Source organism: Schistocerca cancellata, chromosome 1 (genome assembly GCF_023864275.1).
Source record: "Schistocerca cancellata isolate TAMUIC-IGC-003103 chromosome 1, iqSchCanc2.1, whole genome shotgun sequence".
NCBI classification, from domain to species: Eukaryota; Metazoa; Arthropoda; class Insecta; order Orthoptera; family Acrididae; genus Schistocerca; species Schistocerca cancellata.
Genome location: NC_064626.1, coordinates 694,420,464 through 694,442,802, shown reverse-complemented (window position 1 = coordinate 694,442,802; position 22,339 = coordinate 694,420,464). Strand labels below are relative to the sequence as shown.

Genomic DNA, 22,339 nt, shown 5'->3' with positions numbered 1-22,339 from the left:
CAGGTGCTAACTTTACGATGAAAGATTCTCTGCAGTGTGATAATGCAGTACATGAATACAGCACTGGACATGTATCCCCCCTAAAACTATCGAGACATACGTTTTCGTTAAGTGTTGTAACTAAGTGTCTATGTGAAAGAATACTTCGTCAAGGACAAATGGTCAAATGGCTCTGAGCACTATGGGACTTATCATCTGAGGTCATCAGTCCCCGCGACTGCTACGGTCGCAGGTTCGAATCCGTCCTCGGGCATGGATGTGTGTGATGTCCTTAGGTTAGTTAGGTTTAAGTCGTTCTAAGTTCTAGGGGACTGATGACCGCAGCTGTTAAGTCTCGTAGTGCTCAGAGCCATTTGAACCATCAGTCCCCTAGACCTTTGCTCATTCACTTTGGAGATGTGAGAAATGTAACCACTTAAACCTAACTAACCTAAGGACATTACACACATCCATGCCCGAGGCAGGATTCGAACCTGCGGCCGTAGCAGCAGCGTGGTTCCGGACTGAAGCGTCTAGAACCGCTCGACCACAGCGGCCGGCTATCAAGGACAACCTAAGAAACTAGTCTGCGGCACAATAACTGCGGGTCGGCCGTAGCAGCAGCGTGGTTCCGGACTGAAGCGTCTAGAACCGCTCGTCCACAGCGGCCGGCTGTCAAGGACAACCTAAGAAACTAGTCTGCGGCACAATAACTACGGGTCAGTTTTAAAGGATGATGCAGTGGACGGAAATAGAAGCCAGCACGTAAATGTTTACAAACTTCAGACTGCAGCAGACACGTTCCTCTCGTCGGCGCCTCGTAGCTTCCAAAGCGTCGTGCGAAATCGCACTCGCCGTCGCGGCCTGTGTCCATGCGCTGTGAGCAATATGCGATGAGGGACACAATGTACCCGACGCGCTGCTCGTTGGATTTAATCGGAAACGTTCAATGCCGAATCTGGGTCAACTCCCTGCTCTACTAGACCACGAGTCCAAATATCGCTAGCCAGTCTCGTTTTGATCCGCGAGACAGTGTTACATTTCTCGTATCTCCAAAGTGAATGAGCAAAAGCCCTGTAGCTATCTAACTAATTTCAGGAAAAATTACGAGGCCTTACCACTGGGCTGCAATATGTCCATTGCTAGTAGCCCAATACACTGGCTACTGGCAACTCTTGCCGATAACTGCCACAACGACAAAACATGAACACAGTTCCCTGAGTCACACAAAAACATCACTCTCAAATTTCCACGGAAACAAATACGAGGTTCACTCCATAAGAAATGCACACTATTTTTTGTAAAAATACAGTTTTCATTCTGCATGTGTGAAAGTTTTACAGTGTGTAGTTATGGCTACAGTGTTTTTCGATTCCGAAGGATTCTTGCTTGTGGACATCATGCCAAGTGGAACCAACATAAATTCTGATGCATATGTGACGACACTGAAGAAATTTCAGGCTCGACTGAGTCGTGTTCGACCACATCGGCGAAAGCAGGATGTTTTGCTGTTTTACGACAATGCACGGCCACATGTCAGCCAAAAACCATGGAAGCGATCACACAACTTGGATGGACAACACTCAAACACCCGCTTTACGGTCCTGACCTGGCTCCATGTGACTATCATCTCTTTGGGAAACTGAAAGACTCTCTTCGTGGAACAAGATTTGAAGATGATGACTCCCTTGTGCACGCTGTCATACAGTGGCTCCAACAGGTTGGTCCAAAATTTTACCGTGCGGGTATGCAGGCGCTGGTTCCAAGATGGCGTAATGCAGTTGAGAGGGATGGAAATTATGTGGAGAAATGAAAATATTGTTCCTAAAAGATGTATCTGCACACTGTAAGACTTTCGAACATGTAGAACGAAAGACGGCTTTTAAAGAAGCAGTGTGCAATTCTTTTGGAGTGACCTTCGTATAATTTGTTGGCGTCTATTAAACCTTGCCAAGCTCGTGTCACTCACTAAAACAATACTTCCAGCTAGCTACTTTCTCCGTGATGTCAGCATCTGTGTTATGGCTAGCGAGCACTTGAACGGTCTCTAAAAAGAAAACACTCGTTTAGGACACCGGGAAGTTCATCCCAAAATCCAGAGACCCGCGCGTGGGAACTCATTTATGAACTCTCATAATTTTCCGTACTCAAAGAAATAATTCGACTGATGGAGAAAGATCAGTTCCTCCCGACTTTTAAGATATACTATAAACGATGCCTCCTCCTCAGAGGGTACAGGACATCTGCACCCCCCCAAGAGGGAGAGCTCCAAACTGATCCACGAACAAGCAGTTAACAATACACCCTGACGAAGGCTTCTTGCAACTGTCGCCGAAACGTCAAAAATATACAGATGAAAATGCGGCCTCAAACCCAGAAAAATTTTATTGACTGATCCAAAAAATTTTTTATAAGAGGCGATCAAGAAGTTTCCGTTCAAAGGCCGTAAAATGCAGGATCGGTGTGCCTATCAGGCAGAATCGTCGTGGGCACTGAGGCAATAAACCCACCGTCGCAGTAGGTTGAAGATACCCTTTGGTAAAACACCTTGTCGTGCTGCGTAAAGAAGTCATTAACTGCCTGCTGCACAACGTCGTCTGACAGGAATCGCTGATCCTTCAAGCCTTTTTGAAGGGCCCTAAGGCGCGATAACCGCATAGAGATAGATCAGGACTGTAGGGCGGGTGTTCCAGTGTCTCCTATGTGAGTTGGCGTAACTTCTGATTTACGACATTTTCGATATGGGAAGAGCGTTATCATTACGCAGCAAGCACCATTCCTTGTCGCAGAACGGTGGTTTTCGACAGACATGATGTTCCATACATATTCTTCACTCTCCGATGTCACGTTTACCGGTGTTGGTCCTTCGGCAAATGTGTCCTGTGGACACATTTGTTAATAACATCACCATAGTTAATGTTTTCGCATTTACTACAGGCAGGAAAGATACGCCCCTTGCCTACATGTTGGCGCTTATATGCACTCATCGAAGTAGCGCTACACTGCATATACGCTGCAGCAAAATGATCTCCTGTTATTCGGGCCTTTCAGCCAGGCAGTCAGGAGCAGAATGTGGGCATTCTCACTGGCCATTTTCTGCTCCCTTTAATAAACGTATTGTAAAGTGCTGCTCATGGTCGGCCTTTCATAACTTTTTCTGCAACGGATGTTGGAAACAATGGCTGTCGTGGGGAAATTACCCTCCCCATAAGGCAGCCACTTACGTTTCAGCCACAATTCATTTGGCAGGAAATACCGACCCATCAGCTCTAGGTGAAGAATGCTTTCTTGTTCCAGAACCCGACCCTGTCGTAGACAATGAATAAGGAAAGACTCACATCCATGACCAAAAGATGTTGCAAACTTTTGCTGCTCCAGCCATTAGGCTGCGAATGTATTGCGAATACTAGGAGCGTAATCTTGGAAAGAACGTGTAGAATGTCACCTAACCTTTGCATTTAAACTTCCTGGCAGGTTTAAACTGTATGCCGGACTGAGAGTTGAACTCGGGACCTTGATCTTTCGCGGGCAACTGCCCTACTGGCTGAGCTAGCCAAGTACTACTCACGACCCGCCAGTGCCTCGTCTACTATCTTCCGAAGGTCCCGGATTAGAGTGTCGGTCCAGCACACAATTGTAATCCGCCAGGATGGTCCATATCAGCGCACACTCTGCCGCAAGGCGAAAATTTGATGCTGGAAATCTTGGCATAATGACGTAATAGTACAGTCGTCTAACGTTGTCGTCTAACGTTGACCCGAGGTTCAAAATGGGTATTTGGTATTAAACTTAATAACGAAATGCATTCAACATTAACTGAGACTTAATTTGTTAATGATGAATTTGGTGAATGGTTCAAACAGAATTGACTGTATACTGATTATTAAACTAATATTATTGATTAATGACAACCATTGCAGGTGTGCTGATACACACTTATTGTGTTTCGACCAGTTCCGTTCGATGTGACACTAAAATGTGCACCAGTATAGCTGTCCTGGTTTTTATTAACAATTAATAGTAGTATCAATCAGTTGTGAAGCTCAAAATGGTCAAGATTATTAGTGAGATACAGTTTTCGTACGAATGTACATCGTTATGAGCTAAAAAAATGGCTCTGAACACTATGAGACTGAACATCTAAGGTCATCAGTCACCTAGAACTTAGAACTACTTAAACCTAACTAACCTAAGGACATTACACACACCCATGCCCGAGGCAGGATTCGAACCTGCGAACGTAGCGGTCGCGAGGTCCCAGACTGAAGCGCCTAGAACCGCTCGGCCACAACGGACGGCGTTGTGAACTGTACAAAGCTAGACAAAGTACTACCTCAACTAAAGCAACACCTGTCACTGAAAAAAGTAACTTTAACGGCAATCATTTATTCGTTCATAATATCGAAACCTGATGATTTATTGCGCATCTCATTGCAGGCAATAAATTTTCTAATGACTGTCGATCGGCCGGTGTGGCCGAGCGCTTCTAGTCGCTTCAGTCTGGAACCGCGCGACCGCTACGGTCGCAGCTTCGAATCGTGCCTCGGCATGGATGTGTGTGATGTCCTTAGGTTGGTTAGGTTTAAGTAGTTCAAAGTTCTAGGGGACTGCTGACCTCAGATGGTAAGTCCCATAGTGCTCAGAGCCATACTAATGACTGTCGTTCACATGGGCTTATGTGAGAGTTCTCGGATGAACAGCTGGTCCATGGTGGCGGGCAGAAACAGTATTTAGATATGAGAGATCCCGATCATTGGAACGTTGCCAGAGTGCCACAACGGTTCGGCCGTTCGGCCGAGAACCCTCGCCAGTAGCTTCGCTGCTACTCGTCGGCGTGGCGGCCGTGACTGTGACTGACCTTTGGCGTGCAGACTCTTGAGGTGGTCGACGGTGAGCTGCAGGATCTCGGCCTTCTCCAGCTTGGCGGAGCCCTGCTTCTCGAAGGCGGCGGGCACGAGGCGGCGCAGCTCGCTCAGCGACGTGTTGATGCGGTCGCGCCGCCGCTTCTCGATGATGCCGCGCCGCTTCTTGCGGCTCAGCAGCTGGCAGCTGTCCGCGTCGCCCGGCGACGAGCACCTGCGGGCACCACCACAAGCTCTACCTCTCTCTCACTTACACCACCCCGCAGCAGTTCCTAGTCGTCGGAAGGTGGTTTGTTTCCCTCGAGCTGAAGTTACTGCCGACGATCCGAAACGCAATGCAGCCTGACATTTTGCACGAACAAACAGCACTTGGTGACGTAAGAATTACTTTTCATAGCAGAGACAAAAGTAACGTCAAGAACCAGGCGCCGAGCGGTTTCAGATCCTAACCCACTGAAATATAACTGCCCTACAACACCAAATACGGCACTGATATTACCACAGTCTTTAGCGATTGATTTGTTGTGTAAACTGTCCTCGATGCACTTGTCTCGTTTATTAACTGTGAAAATTTGAGCTAATCAGCAAACGCGTGGTCTAAGGCGCCTTCCACTGTTTGCGCGGCTCTGCCCGTCGGAGGTTCGAGTCCTACCTGGGGCATATGTGTGTGTGTGTGTGTGTGTGTGAAATCTTATGGGACTTAACTGCTAAGGTCATCAGTCCCTAAGCTTACACACTACTTAACCTAAATTATCCTAAGGACAAACACACACACCCATGCCCAAGGGAGGACTCGAACCTCCTTCAGGATCAGCCGCACAGCCCATGACTGCAGCGCCTTAGACCGCTTGGCTAGCCGGCCGGAGTGGCCGAGAGGTTCTAGGCGCCTCGGTCTGGAACCGCGCGACCGCTACGGTCGCAAGTTCGAATCCTGCCTCAGACATGGATCTGTGTGATGTCCTTAGGTTTAAGTAGTTCTAAGTTCTAGGGGACTGATGACCTCGGAAGTTAAGTCCCATAGTGGTCAGAGCAATTTGAACCATTTTGAACCGCTCGGATAATCCCGCGCGGCTGTGTGTGTGTGTGTGTTTTGTGTGTGTGTGTGTGTGTGTGTGTGTGTGTGTGTGTTGTCCTTAGCGTGAGTTAGTTTAGGTTAGATTAAGTAGTGTGTAAGCCAAGGGATCGATGACTTCAGCAGTTTGGTCCCTTAAGATCTTACCACAAATTTTCAAATAAAATAACTTATTCTACCCATCGTATACTTAATGAGCAGTGCTAATGAAGTTATACAGCCATTGTTTTTGAGTTTCCACAAATCGAAACGCACAATAAAGGAAGCGACTTATAAGATTATTGGAGCTATACGCCTTGCACTGCACCGTGACCAATAATGTAGACCTATCTGGGTGACAATACTTCGATAGCAAAATATTAAGTAACGTTTCTAGCTTACTGTCACAAACGTTTAGTTTTCATATCTAAGAGGAGGCGAAGTGTACTTCATACACGCAATGGCTAAAGTTTGAAAGGGGAATGAAGGAAACAAGATCACTCAAACACAAGCAATGAACTCTACAGATATCAAATACTGGAAACATGATTACACAACATGACCAGATAAAGCTACCGATATCAAAATAATTAAAATGGTTCTAAGCACTATGCGACTTAACAACTGAGGTCATCAGTCCCATCGACAATTACTTAAACCTAACTAATCTAAGGTCATCACACACATCCATGCCTAAGCCAGGATTCGAACTTGCCACCGTAGCAGCCGCATGGTTCCGGACTGAAGCGCCTAGTATCGCTCGACCATGACGGCCGGCTACCGATATCAAACACAGGCCGTAAATGAGAATGAAGTTTCGGAAATTGGCTGTCCGTTCTCAATATTATATGGTAAGGGAAAGAAAGTATTTTAAATTTCTACTGCGAGGGGAGATGTAAATGACGATATATATATATATATATATATCGAAAACTACTAAAAATCAATAGTTGGACATGAGCTACGGTTCTCCCATAGTTGGTTAATTAACAGGTGGCAGGTGCAATAGGGGTTAGTGAAGTGGTGGGAAATCGAAAGGCAAAGACAACTATCTGCATGTGTATGCACGGATTTGATATAGGACGAACAGAGAAAAGTAACCGTCGGAAACCCAAACTGAGCCTCATTAGAAGAATACTGAAGGAGGCAGCTCTGAGAACTCTGATTCGATCCATGCTTTTGTACTGCGTCTTCGCTGCGGCCCTTGGAAGGTGGGACTGATACACGAAATAGAGAACACAAGTGCGAATCGCTACAAAAGATCACTGAAAACATGGAGTACAGTGAGATAATACATTTTAGGGCGCAGTGAATGTATTTCAGCTGTGTCAGACCAAGCCAGATGACTTCCTTAGCAGTCCGGCTTGGTCTGGCAGCTGCAACATTTACGCTGCTGCCGAAAACGAATTAGCTCACGATACTCCATTTTGTCAATGAGTTGCACCATTTCGTTTTAGCCCCACTAGCTGCGCGTTGCGGTACTGTGGCGAACTCTAGACTGTGGTTTATTGGTAGAATCCTGAAGCGATGGAGTCCTTCAACAAAGGAAATTACTTACAATAGGTTAGTTCATCCAGTCTTAGGATATTGTTCGTCTGTATGGGACCCTTAATAGTTGGGTCTGATTCAACAGATTGAGAAGGTCCAAAGAAGGGCGACAAGATTTGTGACTGGTACATTTAGCCATCACGAGAGCGTTACAAATCTCACAGAAAGTTTGAAGTGGGACACACTTGGAGATAGACGACGCGCTAAACGGAAGGGGGTGGACCATAAATTCCAAAATACGATCTTCGCCGAGGATGTAGAGCATATATTGTTACCACCAACATTCAAATCGCGCAGTGATCACCATTCAAAGATAAGGGAAATTAGAGCTCGTACTGAGGCGTACACATAGTCGTTTTCCCTCGCGCGATCCGCGAATGGAACAGAATGGGGAATATGACTTTGGCGCGAATGGTGTCCTCCACACATTTCTTGGTGGCTAGCGGAATGTAGATGTAGATGAATTTCAGTTTGTACCAGGGCTGCAAGGACGTACCCACAAACAAACAAAAACTTAATTACGGAACCTATTTTCTCGTCGTGATAATTGCAAATTTGTGACTACCGCTCTCACGAAAAGGCATTGACAGCAAAATCGGATTTGAGCTCTTTCGGAAACTTATCAACCGTCTTTCTTTGAGCACCGTTCGGAAATGGAACAGGAAAAGAGAACAGTGACAGTGGTACGCAAAGAAGCCTCCACCACACACCGGAGGCAGGTGTAGGTGTAAGGCGGCGGTTGCGGCAGGTATGCTAAAACGAAGTTTGTGCCAGGTACGGTACAAGGAGGACACCAAGAAACCACTTAAGAAGGAATATGGGTATGTGAGTCGTACGGCAACCGCACCACAAGAGGACCTTGTCACATCACAGTTATTTGAGACTGATAGGGTTCATTTGCCAGGTAAGGTTGGTGGAATCGTGAGAAAAATGTTTGGAAGGTAACAGAGATATAACAGTGAGAAAAATGTCACTGCAGCAAACATATGCGTAGCGAGAGAACAGTAACTGTGTTGATGTTTAAGACAGTTTTACGTAATATATTATTTATTTTTCAGTCCCAGTGGCATATCTTTTTTTTTAAATACGTGACTAGTGTTTATCTCCCAAGCATTCAGATATGTGATTCTGATGCAGACACGAGACTCGACAGTGTCAAAATGGTTCAAATGGCTCTGAGCACTATGGGACTTAAATTCTGAGGTCATCAGTCTCCTAGAACTTAGAACTACTTAAACCTAACTAACCTAAGGACATCACACACATCCATGCCCGAGGCAGGATTCGAACCTGCGACCGTAGCGGTCGCGCGGCTCCAGACTGTAGCTCCTAGAACCGCTCGGCCACTCCGGGCGGCTCGACAGTGTCTAAAATGGTTCAAATGGCTGTAAGCACTAGGGGACTTAACATCTGAGGTCATCAGTCTCCTAGACTTTAGAACTACTTAAACCTAACTAACCTAAGGACATCACACATATCCATGCCCGAGGCAGGATTCGAACCTGCGACCGTAGCGGTCGCGCGGCTCCAGACTGTAGCTCCTAGAACCGCTCGGCCACTCCGGCCGGCTCGACAGTGTCAAAAATGGTTCAAATGGCTGTAAGCACTAGGGGACTTAACATCTGAGGTCATCAGTCTCCTAGACTTTAGAACTACTTAAACCTAACTAACCTAAGGACATCACACATATCCATGCCCGAGGCAGGATTCGAACCTGCGACCGTAGCAGCAGCGCGGTTCCTGACTGAAGCTCCTAGAACCGTTCGGCCACAGGGATCGGCCTCGACAGTTTGCTGACACAGCTACATAGATCTGAAGATGATCCAGGAAGTTCGAAACTAGTCATGTATTAAAAAAAGTCGTGCAATAGGAACTGAAAAATGAACTATATGTCAAAATTATTTTAAATATCACGGAGTCTACAGCGCCGGCGAAATCTTGGCTGGGTGAGTGGTGTCGGTAAGAAGACTGTGGCCGTCGGCGTCAACGGCGAGTCTGCCGTGCTTTGCGTGCCGCGCCGGCTGACACCGGAACACTTCGCCGCGGCGCAGGGCGGCTCGGCCCTTGAAACGGGAGCCAGCCGCAGCCCCGCGAGGCTTGTGTGCCCGGCTGGCGGGCCGCCGTGTATCGGGTGTTGCGGCGCCGTCACGCGCACCTCCGCGCCGCTTCTGCGAACCTCGCGTGCACCACGCCGCGCCGCACGGCCGCCGCTCACGTGGGACCGTGTGAGCGAGCGCGGCCTCTGCCCTTCCCACCCCCTGCGCTGCCCTGGACACGTTGCTCACTGCAGTTCTCCGTAGCAGTTGCTATCATTTCATCTTCACTAAAAGGTTTGTCGAACATGTCGGTATCTAAAGGCTCCTCACAGCAAACTTGACATGTGCACAAGATCTAGCATTCCTGCAAGCATGCAGAAATCTCATTTGCTCCACACAGTCCAAGAATGCTCATACAAACATCAGTTCGTGCTTTCAGTAAATGGAGCTAGGACACGATTTTGGTCGGCTACTCCATAAAATGTAGACTGGCAATGGCAAGGAAAGTGTTTCTGAAGAAGGGAAATTTGTTAACATCGATTATAGATTTAAGTGGCAGGAAGTCGTTTCTGAAAGTATTTGTATGGAGTGTAGCCATGGATGGAAGTGAAACGTGGACGATAACTAGTTTGGACAAGAAGAGAAAAGAAGCTTTCGAAATGTGGTGGTACGGAAGAATGCTGAAGATTAGATGGGTAGATCATATAACTAATGAGGAGGTATTGAATAGGATTGCGGAGAAGAGAAGTTTGTGGCACAACTTGACTAGAAGAAGGGATCGGTTGGTAGGACATGTTCTGAGGCATCAAGGGATCACCAATTTAGTATTGGAGGGCAGCGTGGCGGGTAAAAATCGTAGAGGGAGACCAAGAGATGAATACACTAAACAGATACAGAAGGATGTAGGTTTGCAGTAAGCACTGGGAGATGAAGAAGCTTGCACAGGATAGAGTAGCATGGAGAGCTGCATAAAAAACAGTCTCAGGACTGAAGACCACAACAACAACAACAACAACAGTCTGCAGCTCCTGGTCTCGCGGTTGCGTTCTCGCTTCCCGAGCATGGGGTCCCGGGTTCGATTCCCGGCGGGGACAGGGATTTTCACCTGCCTCGAGATGACTGGGTGTTTGCGTAGTCCTCATCATTTCATCACCATCCAGGAAAGTGGCGGAATTGGGCTAAGCAATGGTTGGGAAATTGTACGAGCGCTGATAACCGGGCAGTTGAGCGCCCCACAAACCAAAAAGACAACAACTCCATTTTGGTGCGAGCTCACCGAAAGAGGAGACGTGATATGTTATTTAAGGACTGGTTAACGGATGGAAAACTGATTCTACCAATTACTCTGTGTATGGAAGGTATGTCCACCAATAATTTCACGATCAGTGGAGAAAGATATTTTAACTTCTATACACTCGCAACACCACTAACCCGCCAGGTTAGCCGAGAGCACTTATGCGCTGCTTCCTGGGTTCGGGTAGGCGCGCTGGCCCCGGATCGAATCCGCCCGGCGGCTTAACGATGGAGGCCGGTGTGCCAGCCAGTCTGCATGTGGTTTTTAGGTGGTTTTCCACATCCCACTAGGTGAATACTGGGCTGGTCCCCACGTCCCGCCTCAGATCCTCGGCTCGCAGACATCTGACCACATTCGCACTATTCCATGGATTACACTAGACACAGACAGTTGGGGTACACTGATTCAGTCCTGGTGGGTACGGGGTGGCAGCAGGAAGGGCATCCAGCCACACCTTACATTAACCTTGCCAAATCCGATTAACGATGCCGACCCTGCGTCATTGCGGGAAAAAGGTATAAGCAAAAGAAAGAAAGAAAAAGAAAGACACTCGCAACACCACTGATTAAAACGCAGAATACAGTCATGATGGTGTTTGTAACATCACATGAAAGACAGCAATATTGAGATTTCTTGCGAGTTGAAGCTAGTTTGAATACTTCAACTTCGCACTTATAAACATTTGTAATACGCGAGCGTTGACTTCTGTACCTCATCTTTCCCTGTGGTTGATTACGGGAAAATGTTTGCGACAGGGTCATCTGTTTTTATAACTTACTGAGATACGGTTAGTTTTCGATTTTATGCTTCTGAAACAAGGCTAACTTCCCTATACTCAACTAAATTCTTTCAGCAATTTGTGAATGATTTCACTCATATCGCTCGACGCAGTGCTGCTACGAAGGTTTACTTCGCAATTGACGTTTGCTTTTACAAGTCTGCACATTGTCAGTGCACACATTCAAGCAAGTGCACGTTGGTATGCTTGCGCCAGCTTGCTTGATTCAAAACTGGTCAAAACTCAAGCAGTTCGGTCTAAATGCTTGCGTAAAATTACCTGCAGATAGCGCAGCAGGCTTTGCAAAAAATGCTTGAACAGGTATGCTTGCCAACTTTGCAGTGACATACGGGAGGAGAAAAACCTCTTGATACGCCAAACGTCGTCAGAAATCCTAAGCTGGAGCAGATTAATCCGATGCGACCAGTTGACGACATTTAGAGTGAAGTCTCCAGTGGAGTGGCTAAACGTGTAACTGCGAAAAACGGCGATAGAGAGACGTGTGATGATCGTGCAAGTGTACGGGGCGAAGTCACAGAGAGAAAATATATTTTCGACTGCTTCGAACGCTTTTGAGACAGGAAATAAACACTTGTGATGCACCAATTTCTGGTCCACCTGGACCAAGCAGAGCAACAGTCGTGTGTAACTTAGACAACCACTGGCACAATACAAATGACTGTTTCGGAGATTGGTATCGAGGGATTATAGGACTAGCAGAGACAGTGTTTGTGCCACCATTCACAATGATTTCGGCAAACGGAAAATCTGTTCTTGATTTGCATTCTACCGCAGAATTTGACTGACGAGCTGCAACAGGCAACAAGAATGGGTACTGTTAGAGAGATATGTGACAGAGATCCATTTTTTTTTTTTTTTTTTTTTTGCAAAACCAGGAGACGTTAACAGTTTGATTCAGAGTTGGGCGGGCAGCCATCGCAGTCGAAGCGCTTTACTACAGACGCCAGAAAGATGTGTGGCATTCAGTGTTTCAATCGATTTCAAAACTTCCATATTTTGCCATGGTTGCCAAAGGTATTTGCGACCGATGCAGACCACTTTCATATTGAGTACAGGTGTTTTGTTCGTATCTTCTCTTTCCTTTGTTTTACAATACCACTCACCGAAATTTCGACAGGAATATTGTTTCACTGCTTATAGTAACAATGACTCACCACCTTTTCCTGAATGTTGACGTACCTCGATTTTCTTACTGTTGGTTTTTGCAGACTTTTGTCTGATGTCTATTTGTTGCCGCTTTCTGCCGTACCCTCAAGTTACAGTAGCAGAAAATGGTCATGTACACAAGTATGGTAGAGTTAGAATCTTTCTATTTAGCTGGCTGTAGTTGCTGATTTCTGTAATTGCTGCAGTTCGTGTTATGAAGAGGTAAGTGACTTCTGAAAAAGTATGGGTTATTGTTAGGATTACTTACAATTCAGGGCCATTCTTTTATGTAATTTACTGGAAGCCATGTTGTCACTGGATAACAGTCAGATTGCTTTGGGTTTGTATATTGTGGGAATAAATGAATAGGTCAAGTTTGAGTTGCCTTTGTCAGGGAAAATTCTGTAGGTCAGTGTTGAAATGATAAAAATAAGTAAAGAGACAGTAGTTTGAGTTCACAGACAGTAGTTTCAGTAGAACTGTAATAAATTTAAAAAAAGAAACACAGAAGAGTGTCATTTCATAAAGAAAGACAAATACTTTTATAAAGCCACTGGATCAACAAATTTTCTGATTGTTGAATCGGGCATGACTCAAACTAAATTAAGTATTTCTTAGTGTGAATGGCTGGCAATTAACAATTATTAAATGACAGTAAAACTTATAAAATAAAATAATTAAACTTTCCTGGTGTTCTCGGAGCGTGACATGCACGGCAATTAAGAAGTATAAGATGAAGTCAACGAGGAGGTGAGTGGCTATAAAACTGGATGGCAGCCACAAAATACACTGGACAACCTACCTAGTGACGTAAAATTGCTAACAACAAATGAGAAAAGCTTCAGATACAAACAGAAATCCATTGTGCGTGGTATCTACATTCTTCTAATTCAGTGTGGTCGTCTCAAATAGGTAATATTTATTGTCTATGATCGTCTGGTTCTCGCCTCAAAGACAGGTAAGTAGAGAGTTCTTTCGTTGTAGATTAAAACTGTACCTGTATGTATCCACCATACAGCCATTTTTTTTGTTCTCTTTTGTTTGTTTGTTTCTTTTGTTAAAATTTAGTGTTTTTGTACACTATCTCGAAAAATTGCACATTATGACGAGATACCGTAAACATCACTGGATCATTGAACAAAGAAAATAACTTATGAACCAATATTCCAGAGGAAGTAACAAGGTTAATATCCCAGACTGATTTCGGTTATTCGTAGTTCACCTTGTTGTGCTACAATGAATGCAGAGATGGCTCCTCAAACAGTGTAGTGTCACTTCCTTATCCCATGGAGTCTGCGTTCTGTCTCTAATGCTAACGCTTTCTGCGAGAGTTGGTAAGCCCTAATGTTCCTCTCTCTTTTCCACCACCCTATCTGTTTCAGAGTATAACAAATTTGTGTATACAAACACCGGCTCTTCTGATTATCTCCATAAATGAAGGTAAATATATTATGGATTTACTAATGAAATCGCTAGCCTGTTATAGCGACCAAATGTTTGAAACATACCTGTCGAGGTGTGTAAGGTGTGAACTTCTTAGCAGGAGAAAGCAATTGGTACTGTCATTCACTAGAGTCTATCAGGTGAAGCTGAAACCCCACTTCATGCGGATGTTTTCGATCACTCTTGAAGTACGGTTCGTCGGACGGATTACAGTTAACTAATTCCCGTGACTTATTGTAAAATAAATGCATAGGCTATGTCACAAGTGACACTTCCAATATTTAGAGTAGTAGCTTTCATAAAGAAGTCAAAATACCTATTATTTCCGGGTACACAAACGACCACATTTCTCCCATAGTTTCCATAATTCCTTTTGGAAAGTAACTGTACTTCACGCACAGGAAGGTACACAGTGCTCGTGGTACAGTGAGTGCGCCCTGCCATTTTCACACAATGGTCTGCGGGGCACAACTGTTGTAGATGATAGGTGACAAAATAACTAAAGGGGTGGAAGGTTGTGATCGACTTCGTACGCCTGATGTTTCAGTTCGTGTTGCAAGAAATATCATCAGATAATCTGAAGATAGCAAACTATTCTTTCACTTACTCGTACACAGAAAAATAAAAATGTGCACAATGTATAAACAAGACCTTCTCAACACCACGAATGGCGCCTATTCCCGGCAACATGTGCATTAGGCTAGCGAGAGAGACCGTTCTACTTTCAGTGACAAGTTCGCACTAAGTAGACATTTTGTTTTGATAGAAACAAACTAATAAGGTAGGGAAACTTTCGCTCAGGTTACTTTATTCATGAAAACCCACACTAGGCGTTTCTACAAACAGGCAATATCATATTACGAATTTAGCGAATGATAAAATATAACGATTTCATCTATGTTGTGAACATAAGAACGTATTTCAGATGACAGCTTCTCACGAACGTGGTCGTGTGAATTAATAGCGCAAAGTGAAGGGTAAATTGTCATGTGTGTGTAAACAATGCATTTATTACTTCTCAAAATTCATCACATATCTAAATTACGTCACATGAGAAGTCACATGCTGCAGCACTCTCTGTAAAAACATTATTGGCAAACGTTTTATCTATGTGTATACTAGCAACTTACAAATGTGGTGTACAAAAAGTACGAACTTTTCATTGAAGGCGTTCATGGACAATATTTTATTTCATTGGAGCTAGCAGTTATGGGATGTTAGCCTGTGATGAATTAAATAATTTCCTGCTGCAAATAGGGCTACCATCTTCAAATTATCAAAAAAAAAGGGCAGTGCTTCACCAAAAGCAGAAAACTTTTTAGAAAGCCGGGCAATTTATTTTAGAATGAACAAATTGTTCATGTTTTACACAGTGGGGTAATAAACATGCTCTAATCTCAATATGAGCAGAAAATGATATAACATACTTCTTATTAGTAGCACGCAATCGTATACAGCGGCAGTACTTCACCGAAGTTTAGCGCTTCTAAGAACGACAACATGCGCAAACTCCAATTTCAAATGATTACTTAACAACCTTTTGTTTCAAAGCCTGAAAATATCGAGACAATGCTAAACAAACTACATTATCTCGAATCGCTGTATTGCATATACCGACTATGAATCAACTTTTCTCCAATTACACCACTGGTGTAGGGAACGACGCGGAAAATTTTAGTCAAGTGCGTGCTGATCATAATTCAGACGCTACACTGAAATTCGTTAGATAATATAATGCGACTTTTTTTATTAAGAAGCCGGACATCTTTAAAAAACAAAAATGCCGGCTGGATACTAAAAAAAAGCACCGAAATGTTGGGAAAAAGCGGAGCGGTTGGTAACCCTAGTTGCAAAGGACTTTATGTCTGATAACCTGGACAGAAATATTGCGCTATGGCATAGTCTTTGCAAACGTCTTATTGCATGGAGGCAGATGTTACATGACACTCCGCTTTGCTTTAGTGAACGTCGCTTAACACTATGTGGTTTTTAGTATTTGTTAAGTAATTATTGCTGATGTCGAGAGTTTGTCTTCCGACTGGGTGCGAGCATCTATAGACGACTTAAGTGAGAAAGCAGAAAAACAGTGTCACTGTAGTACTGCAGTTCAAACACAGCCCTCGTATGTTCTATCTGAAAAGGCGGATGGTAAACACAAAATGTTAGCAAGCAATTAGGAAGCATAACTTCGTCTTGTGGAAAGTGTGCCGGTAGTTACGGAGAATAGTATTTTACGTGATGTTTCGGAAGGAAATTGTTGGAAAATGATTGATTTCTTCGAAGCCAGGATCGATTTATGTGACATAGTTTATTCCACGATCAGTTTCGACAGTAACTAGGTGTCATCCTCTGACTCTCAGATCTTCCAGGAATAAAATTAAACATGAGTCTCTTCGAACATATTAAAAGCGTGTTTCAGTCATAATAATGCAGCTCTACACTGATAAGATAGTAATTGAGGAGCGCCGGAACAAAAACCGATAAATCCGCATTTGCTGTTAATACAGAAAGTAACAAATAGTGATCTCTAAATGGCTCCACATGCTATGAAAAGAAGTAACACACCATAAAACACTTGCGATGTGCTGAAAATTATTTTGTGGCAGCATGTATTACTCCCGTATTTCCCCCCTACAGCTCAAACACGTGAATACAACGAAAGTGGATATATCGGGTTTTGTTCCGGCGTTCCTTAACTATAATAATTGGAGCATGTTCTCAGTATGTAGACGAGACTATAGTGTATTTCTGGGACATAGAATGTGAGGATGACAGCTAGTTACTGCCGAATCTGATCGTGAAGTAAACTATTTCACATGAAGCGATCTTGGCTTTAAATACCGGGTGATCCAAAAGTCAGTATAAATTTGAAACTTAATAAACCACGGAATAATGTAGATAGAGAGGTAAAAATTGACACACATGCTTGGAATGATATGGGGTTTTATTAGGATGGCGCTCCACCCCATATTGCTAGACGCGTGAAAGATCTCTTGCGCGCGTCGTTTGGTGATGATCGTGTGCTCAGCCGCCACTTTCGTCATGCTTGGCCTCCCAGGTCCCCAGATCTCAGTCCGTGCGATTATTGGCTTTGGGGTTACCTGAAGTCGCAAGTGTATCGTGATCGACCGACATCTCTAGGGATGCTGAAAGACAACATCCGACGCCAATGCCTCACCATAACTGCGTACATGCTTTACAGTGCTGTTCAAATGGTTCAAATGGCTCTGAGCACTATGATACTTAACATCTGTGGTCATCAGTCCCCTATAACTTAGAACTACTTAAACCTAACGAACCTAGGGACATCACACACATCCATGCCCGAGGCAGGATTCGAACCTGCGACCGTAGCGGTCACGCGGTTCCAGACTGAAGCGCCTAGAACCGCAATGCCACACCGGCCGGCAGTGCTGTTCACAACATTATTCCTCGACTACAGCTATTGTTGAGGAATGATGGTGGACATATTGAGCATTTCCTGTAAAGAACATCATCTTTGCTTTGTCTTACTTTGTTATGCTAATTATTGCTATTCTGATCAGATGAAGCCTCATCTGTCGGAAATTTTGTAAACTTTTGTATTTTTTTTTGTTCTAATAAAACCCCATGTCATTCCAAGCATGTGTGTCAATTTGTACCTCTATATCTACATTATTCCGTGATTTATTCAGTTTTCAAATTTATACTGACTTTTTGATCACCCGGTATTATCAATTACAGCATTAGATTAACATGTGTAAATTGTACTGACTTACTCATTTACTAGATGCTACTGAAAAATGGTGCACTTGGTATAATTTTCCTTAACAACATGAAAATTTTCCATCAGAGGAGGCTAACACACAGTATTATTGGCTTATTGCAAACGACGCGCTTCCATAAGGCACGGCTCCACTCACCGGTCCTTGGAGGACTCCTCCGAGAAGACGTCGTCACAGTCGTCGCTCTCGCTGAGCGCCCTCTTCAGGGAGGAGGGAGGCGGCGGCGGCTGCACGTGAGGCCGGCAGGGGCCGAGCGGGTGGCCGGGGGCGGGCCCCGGGGGCGGGTGGACGCCGGCGGAGGCGGCGGCCCACCCGCCGTAGCCCCAGGGCACCGGCGGCTCCAGCGCGCCCACGCCCACGCCTACGCCCACGCCGGCACCGGCGGGCTCCGGCCCGCGCGGCACCACCACGCGCCACACGCTCGCGTTCTCCAGCCCGTGTCCCTGTCTCACCACCGCGGCACTTGTCACGTCCGAGACTCCCGCACCAGATCGCGTGTCACATATAAATCCCCTAGGGTCTAGGGTACGCAGCACTCAGGAGTCCACCTAAAGGTTCAGCTTGGCTCACACACACCAGCGTTCTTACACAATTGTCCAACTCAGGTGAAGTCTTGATCGAGAACTGTCAATGTTCGATTGAGCTCTGTATGAAGCAACAGCGACCTACGAAAACTGAATAAATTCTTCGGAGGTAGTCTGAGGCGATGTTAAAATGAGGATAAAAGAGATGTCGAAGCCGTCATCGTCAAGGGAGAGAATCTTCTTCGGAGACACGCAGTGTAGAATATCATTAATCTATCGAATAACTTTGGTGCTGCTGTCTGCACGGCATTAACTAGATTTCCCACGGTGCATCTTCATTATGCCAAACACGGCGGCAGCAGTCGGAAAGCCTGAGTAATGTTTGGGCCGTTTAATGAACGATCGGCGGCGGGCGGGGGTGGCCGGACAATGGCGCATCCCGTGGCGGCTGACGAAGGCACTTGTCTTGGGCGGCGTCGTCTTGTGCTTCAATTAGGGCGGCACGCGGCCGGCGCGGTCTTCCGGCGAGGTGGAGGGGTGGCGCGAGGCGTGCGCACGCGTGCTCGTCCGGCGCGCAACTGACTGCGGCCGCCGCTCGCCCTGCCGGCTGCCGTGCGCCGGTCGTGTGCGGAGCGCCGCTCGGCCACGCGGCCGCCCCCCTCCCCCTGCCCCCCTCGCCCGCGCCGCTGGAGGGAGGGGGGGGGGCACCCCGCCGCGCCGCGCCGCGGCCAGCATCCGCATAATCGCGAGGCCTGCCGCCGGCCGGTATCTCACGGCAAATGTAATTGCAGGCGCCCGCTATTGTGGCCCGATCGGCGCGCGGATCTCGGCCGGCGGTGCTGCGCGTGCCAAATCCTGCCACCGCGAGTCCAGTGTCGGCAACAGCTGTGATACGGCACCGTGGTGGTGCACGTAACAAAACAGCCGGTGCAACAGCTTTTCGGTGTCACGATTGCAGCAAATCCAAGCAGTTAGTTAGTGGGGGGGACCCACAGTAACATACCACAAGATCAACAATAGACAGTAAAATATTACAAGACGCTCCATCGGATTCCATACCTATGCCGGTGCAACAGCTTTTCGGTGACACGATTGCCGCAAATCGAAGCAGTTGGTTAGTGTGTGTGTGTGGGGGGGGGGGGGGGGGGGGACACCCACAGTAACATACGACAAGATCAACAATAGACAGTAAAATATTACAAGAGGCTCCATCGAATTCCATACGTATGCTGGGATCTACTTCAGGATTGGTCTGGTATTCCCGGATGGTATCACTGACATCGGCTTTGAAAGATCGCAACTTCCATCACATTGACAATCTATCGTCTCCCTCTGCAAATGGACATTTTGAGATCGCATTTGGACTTCTTGTTTTCTTCCTGTAAATCCATCTTCAAACAGAGAGGCTGATGGACTTCGGCTATTTATTATGAAAGGTCAAATAAAAAAAACCGTAAGCCATCTGTACTTCAGATTTTATGCTGCTTATGCGTTTCACTACGTCATCTTCGGCCCCCGTGACCGATGTTTAGGCAGAATCGAACCTCATGTGCAGGCAGTCTGCAGCTGATGAACGAACGGATTACTTTGTTAAGCAGTTAGTCTACGGACACCACTTATTACATTTGCAAAAAAAAGTTGACGCTCGGCGCGGTGGCCGATGCGACCGACTGTAAAAGCATTTCCCATCTACAGTCGTTCTCATCATCCACCGCGCCGAGTGTCAACTTTGTCTGTGCGTATATTACTGAATGCCTGCCCCTATTTTCATTGCACATGAGGTTCGATTCTTCCTACACGTCGGTCAGGGGCCTGAAGATACGGTAGTGGAAAGCCGAAACTGTTCGCATAAGTAAAGCAAAACTTGAAATATAGACGGATGAAAGTGTGTTTGATGCCTTTTTTCCCACCAAGTACGACGATTGGATATGCCCACATTTCACCCACCATTTGCAGCTGCTATTTTTCTCGGCAACTGCTTGACTTGACTATCCATATACTAACATTTATTTGGCGCGGGTATATTAGGAGCTATCCGCATCTATCTGTAGTCTGTTGTGGTGCAAGTTACCATTGCGTTGTTTGTTTGACGAATTTGGCGGCCAAATCTTGAAATTGTCTACTTGCTGTTCTGTCCTATCTGGTTCACATCAGTTTCTTTCAAAGAGCCAATTATTGTTATTCCTGCCATTTATATTGATTCAGTTGTTTCTCCTTTCTGGGGTGTTCGTATGCTTGTGGACGGCCATAACCATGCTGTCCTTACGATCCATATCTGTTGTTGTTCCGTCTATCATTGTTCCTGTTCGACTGTTTTTCGCATATTATTCGCTTCATATGCAAATTCTTATTCTTGGAGAATGCTCCTAAATGCTTCTACGTTGTGTTTGATCCTTCCTTCTTGTATTTGTTGATAGCTAAAGGACAGCTTCATGTAGCAGAACCGTATGATTTCGCTTGTGGTACATGGAGCATCCAAAAATTGATTCTTCTTTACTAATGAATCAAAAAGCTGTACTGGTTTTTGGATCCTGACGATTCTATGCCTCTGCACATCATGATTCCTTGTTTAATTCTTTCTTGTGCCTCTTGTGACAAGTAGCTGATGGAGAAAGCATTTCTAAACTCTTGGTACACACTGCATTCATTCTGCAACTTTTTGACTGCAGACAAATTCTAATTTATGTCATCAGATCCAAAGGGAGGGGGGGGGGGGGCGGGAAGGGCTTTGCTTTAACAAACTGAGCTATCGAAGCTTTTGAATGCAAATTATTACCACCCTCTTTGTAATTTTGAAAATTTTGTACCAAGATGAAGAGCTTGTGGTCAAAGTCTCTGTCAATAATTGTACTTGGTCTTTCTTGTCCATCAGATACTCGTACGTGATGCGTGGCCCCATGACACGAGCTACGTCTGTGTCATATGCACTACCTTATTTTCTAATATGAGAGTCGTACACTTGGACGCACTCGATACGATTGTTGACCACTCGCTGATGGTGAACACACAACACCTGGCTGACAAAGAGGGGTTCCCACAAGACTTACAGACTCCTTCATTGTGGAGTAAAATCTATCCCTACACTCCTCTCGCTCCAAACATTTTGTATCATCCTAGTAGTCTCTTGCTTTCTTAGCACACCAATCCTCTACTTTCTTAAAATGGTCCTGTATTTCCTTTGAATCTTTAATTAACTATTTTTGTTCGGTACATATGTGCGTGTGATTCTCCTGTTTTCTATCTTCTGACTGCCTTAAAAATTCTAGGACCAGGTTATCTGTTTATTCTTATCCACGCTCATTTTCGGCATAGACGCCTGGGAACCCACTGCACTACGTCGCTGCAGTGGCGACACCGATTTCTCATAGTGTCCTGCTGAAACATACTTGACTATCATAGAATGAAGGCTTCCACGGCAGGTGTTGTCATCACTTAACACTTCCGGGCTGAGATGCCGTGGTCCATACATAAGACTCTCCCCTGACGTTTCGCCTTCGACTGCGGAAGGCATCTTCCGAGGACAATCGCGAGCGGGGGCGCAACTGATCAGACTGGCGCTCCACGAGCCCGTCGACCATACGGATGTAACAAAGATGGCGTCCCTGGCGGCGGAAAACAGTGACCGGTCTCCACTAGGCCCACCAACAAAACCCTCGCGCCCACACCGGCGGCACCGGCGTGAAGCGGCCGGATGAACCCAACCGCGGCAGGTCGGCGCAGGCTGCAGAAGATGGAGGGACGTCTGTGGCTGCCGGCCATGAAGCAACTCAGCTGCGCTCTGCTCCTGCGTAAGCGTGAATTGATAGGTGCTCAGAAAATGGAGAAGGGCACTGTCCGGCGAAGAATCTTCAATAAACTATTTCATTTGGCATCCGCCTCGCTATTTGATTGAA

The 22,339-nt window shown here is 45.8% G+C and overlaps 1 protein-coding gene across 1 annotated transcript in view; it reads right to left on the bottom strand.

Moving 5' to 3' along the window:
• LOC126094990 (hairy/enhancer-of-split related with YRPW motif protein) overlaps window positions 1-21,505 on the bottom strand; it is a 61,064-nt gene extending 39,559 nt beyond the window's left edge. The window contains exons 1-4 of the mRNA XM_049909682.1: window positions 21,494-21,505; window positions 18,219-18,365; window positions 18,061-18,149; window positions 4,838-5,055 (exon numbers count right to left, since the gene is read on the bottom strand). Coding sequence (XP_049765639.1) covers window positions 4,838-5,055; window positions 18,061-18,149; window positions 18,219-18,365; window positions 21,494-21,505 — 466 coding nt within the window. The remainder of the gene's footprint in view (window positions 1-4,837; window positions 5,056-18,060; window positions 18,150-18,218; window positions 18,366-21,493) is intronic.
• Between the last annotated feature and the right edge of the window lie 834 nt (window positions 21,506-22,339).